This window comes from Oryzias melastigma, unplaced genomic scaffold, assembly GCF_002922805.2.
Source record: "Oryzias melastigma strain HK-1 unplaced genomic scaffold, ASM292280v2 sc01884, whole genome shotgun sequence".
In the NCBI taxonomy this organism is placed as follows: domain Eukaryota; kingdom Metazoa; phylum Chordata; class Actinopteri; order Beloniformes; family Adrianichthyidae; genus Oryzias; species Oryzias melastigma.
In genome coordinates this window covers 2,833-6,239 of record NW_023418463.1, presented here as the reverse complement: position 1 = coordinate 6,239, position 3,407 = coordinate 2,833, and the positions used below count along the sequence as shown (strand labels likewise).

Genomic DNA, 3,407 nt, shown 5'->3' with positions numbered 1-3,407 from the left:
TGTCCATTTAGAGTCACTCTCTTGTTGGAAGAGTCTACATCAATGTTGAACTTGTTCTTCAGTGAATCTTTGTAGTAAGAGCTTCCAGTGCTTTTCACTCCAATCCACTCCAGTCCTTTCCCTACAGGCTGTCTGATCCAACCTGTCCAGTAGCTGCTCACAGAATAAGAGACCTGACAGGTGATGGTCAGTCTCTGACCTGGCTGCAGACTCACAGAGTCTGGCTGTGTCAGCTGTTCACACTTTACACCTGAAACAGATGAAAATGTATTAAAATAAATCTATCACCTTTCAGGGTTGATTAATAATACAGCAATTGTCTTTGTTTTATGAGACTCACTGGATCCAGCAGCCATCAGCAGCAGAACCACAGACAACATGATGAAGATGAAGATGATGGTCTGATGTTTCTACATGCAGTTAATGGAATCATATTATGAATTTATAGATGTAAGGGAATTATGTTTTGCATAAAGTAGTTGGATGTTCCATTTTCAAAAAGGAAGCTTCGTCTGACTTTAACATCCTACAAAATAAAAGTCTGAAATTATGTGATTTTTTTGCCTGAAAAACCAGTTAGTCACCGGTTTCTGCAGTTGGATAACTTATAGGTTTTACATAAGATGTGAAGCCATTTATTATTGCATTTATGCAGCATGTTAGTAGAGGGTTTTAAACAGATAATAATTTGTGTTTTACAAAGACTTTCATATTAACAAAAGAAAAAACAATTTGATCCAATTCTGTACTAACAAAATGTCCTTTTAAGACAATGTGTTCTGCTTTGTTTCTCTGTGGTATTTTTGTACAGAGTTTGTGTCTCTTGAGTCACTGTGACTCTCGAGCGCAGTAATAAACAGCAGAATCCTCAGCTCTCAGACTGTTCATCTGCAGATACACCTGCTCTCTGCTGTTGTCTCTGGAGATGGTGAAGCGGTTTTTCACTGACTCTGAGTAGTAGATGCTGCCACTGCTATCGCTGATAGTAGCGATCCATTCCAGTCCTTTTCCATCTGCTTGTCTGATCCAAGCGTTCCAGTAATCACTACTAAACCCTGAATATGTGCAGATCAGTTTGTGGGATTCTCCAGGTCTTTTAACCTCTGATTCAGACTCAGTCAGTGTTTGACCTTCAGTACCTGCAGACACAAAACTCATTCCTTATTGCAGTCTAATCATTTCTCTTTCCATCAGTCTACAAAATATGTTTCCTACCTGTCCAGTTAAAGAACAGGATTAGAAAAGTAACCACAAAGTCAAGTTTATTCATTGTAGCTGCTGTCATTTCTGTGTCCAGTCTGGAGAGTTTGTCAGAGATTTTCAGAGTCTTATCCTCTTTAATACTCATGGAAACATGGAGGCAGATTGTGTTTGCCTCAGCTCCTCCTCTTCCTCTCAAACATAAACTCCTGTCATGTCACTAAAGTTTCTGTGATCATTATTTTTTTTAATTATTAATAGTTGGTTATTGGTTTATTTTTCTGTTATCAACTATTTTATCCTTGAAATGTTTTACGTTGGTTTCAATACTATTTTCTTGTTTTCAAGTAAAATAGAAACACTGAATAGAAACTGTTCTTTCTGACATTAGTAAATGTAAAAGAAAGAACAGAAAATGTTTGACAACTAAAATCCAAAATATCCAAAGTTGACAAGTTGAGAAAAATACACAAAAATGGATGCAGTAATAGACATTATACCAGCAACCCATAGCTGCAGATCTACCTTTCATTTAGGTTATTGATCTTTGCTCAAATACATGACATTCAGTAAAGACTGTAAAAGGTTTAAATTATGATTAAAAACATTCAAATACACTTCTGTTGTTTTGTTTAAATGTGTAAATTAACATTTTCTTTCATGAAACTTATTGAGAATTTAATGTCATCATATTTTTATTGTCTAAGAGAAAGTCATCACAGTTTTTTTGTTTTGTTTTTCTTTATCTTAATGTTGTATTGTTTTACTGTAACTCCTTACAATGAATCAAACATATGTATAGCTAATCTTGATCTTTTTGATCATCATGTTTTCTATGTTTAGTCTCCTGATGATTAAAAACTAAAATTGCCTTTTACTCTGAGCTGGTCACTAGTAGTGTTAGAGCGCCTCCTCTGGTGGATTCATGCTACAAGTTTTCAGGCTCTGAGGGTTTTTGTTCAGGTCTGCTGATGGTTTGTATCACTGTGGATCTCTGGCACAGAAATACACAGCAGTGTCTTCAGGCTGCATGTTCTGTCCATTTAGAGTCACTCTTTTGTTGGAAGAGTCTACATCAATGCTGAACTTGTTCTTCAGTGAATCTTTGTAGTGAGAGCTTCCAGTGCTTTTCACTCCAATCCACTCCAGCCCTTTCCCTGCAGGCTGTCTGATCCAAGCTGTGTAGTAGCCGCTCACAGAATAAGAGACCTGACAGGTGATGGTCAATCTCTGACCTGGCTGCAGACTCTCAGAGTCTGGCTGTGTCAGCTGTTCACACTTCACACCTGAAACAGATGAAAAGGTTTTAATGCAAATAAACCAACTATCAACAATTAGAGTGAATTCAAAATGCAACTATTATATTATATTATTTTTGTTACAGTGAACCTCACCAAATCCAGCAGCCAGCAGCAGCAGAACTACAGACAACATGATGAAGATGATGATTTGATGTTTCTACATCATTCTGATGGCATCACATCAAGAGTTTATAGAGGTTCATGGCCAATTTCTGTTTGCATAAAAAAGTAGGATGTTGTTTTGCATGTGGGAGGCTACTTCAACATCCTACAAAATAAAAGCCTAAAATGAGGTTCGTGAAAATAAATTAGTAAAATAATTTATCAGCTTTTGGTTTCTGAATGTCTGCAGACTCGGCCCTAATGGTAAAAATCTATTTGTGAAGGTAATAGTGGAAAAACCTTAAAAGGTCTCTTGTGTGTTTCTGTTAGTTTGTTATTTTCAGTTTATTCAAAGGTCGGGTTTTCAATTTATATTAGTCAAATCATCTTTTTGTCACTTTTTTCTTCCTTGTTTCAAAGTTTGCTCATGTTTAAGTTTATTTACTAAACCTTGACTTCCCTTCTCAAACATGGTGTCCTGAGTTTTGTAATCAACAAAAACTGGAAACATGCACAAAATAAAAAATAAAAATTCTTAAATAAGCATTCAAGATCATGTAAAAGCAAAATTAAAAAGGTCGGTCTTGAGCTTCTTCTTAAGAACTTCAATGGTCTCTGCGGCTCTGAAGCTCTTCCTCAGGTTGTTCCACAGTCGAGGACTGTAGTGGCAGAACGAAGTTTCTCCATAGGTTTTGGTTCTCACATCAGAGACAACTAAAAGGCCAGCGCCGGAGAACCTCAGGGTTCACGAGGGTTCAGAATTTAAAAGCAAATCACTTACATAAGCTGACCATTAAAACATTT

At 36.6% G+C, this 3,407-nt stretch overlaps 2 gene segments (V, D, J or C); both read right to left on the bottom strand.

Annotated features, from left to right (window-relative positions):
• Nucleotides 1-828: 828 nt before the first annotated feature.
• Nucleotides 829-1,270, bottom strand: LOC112140887. The segment is given in 2 exon segments: nt 829-1,139; nt 1,216-1,270. Coding segments are annotated over 2 exon segments (366 nt in total).
• Nucleotides 1,271-2,055: 785 nt separating this feature from the next.
• Nucleotides 2,056-2,634, bottom strand: LOC112140886. The segment is given in 2 exon segments: nt 2,056-2,486; nt 2,595-2,634. Coding segments are annotated over 2 exon segments (345 nt in total).
• Nucleotides 2,635-3,407: the final 773 nt, after the last annotated feature.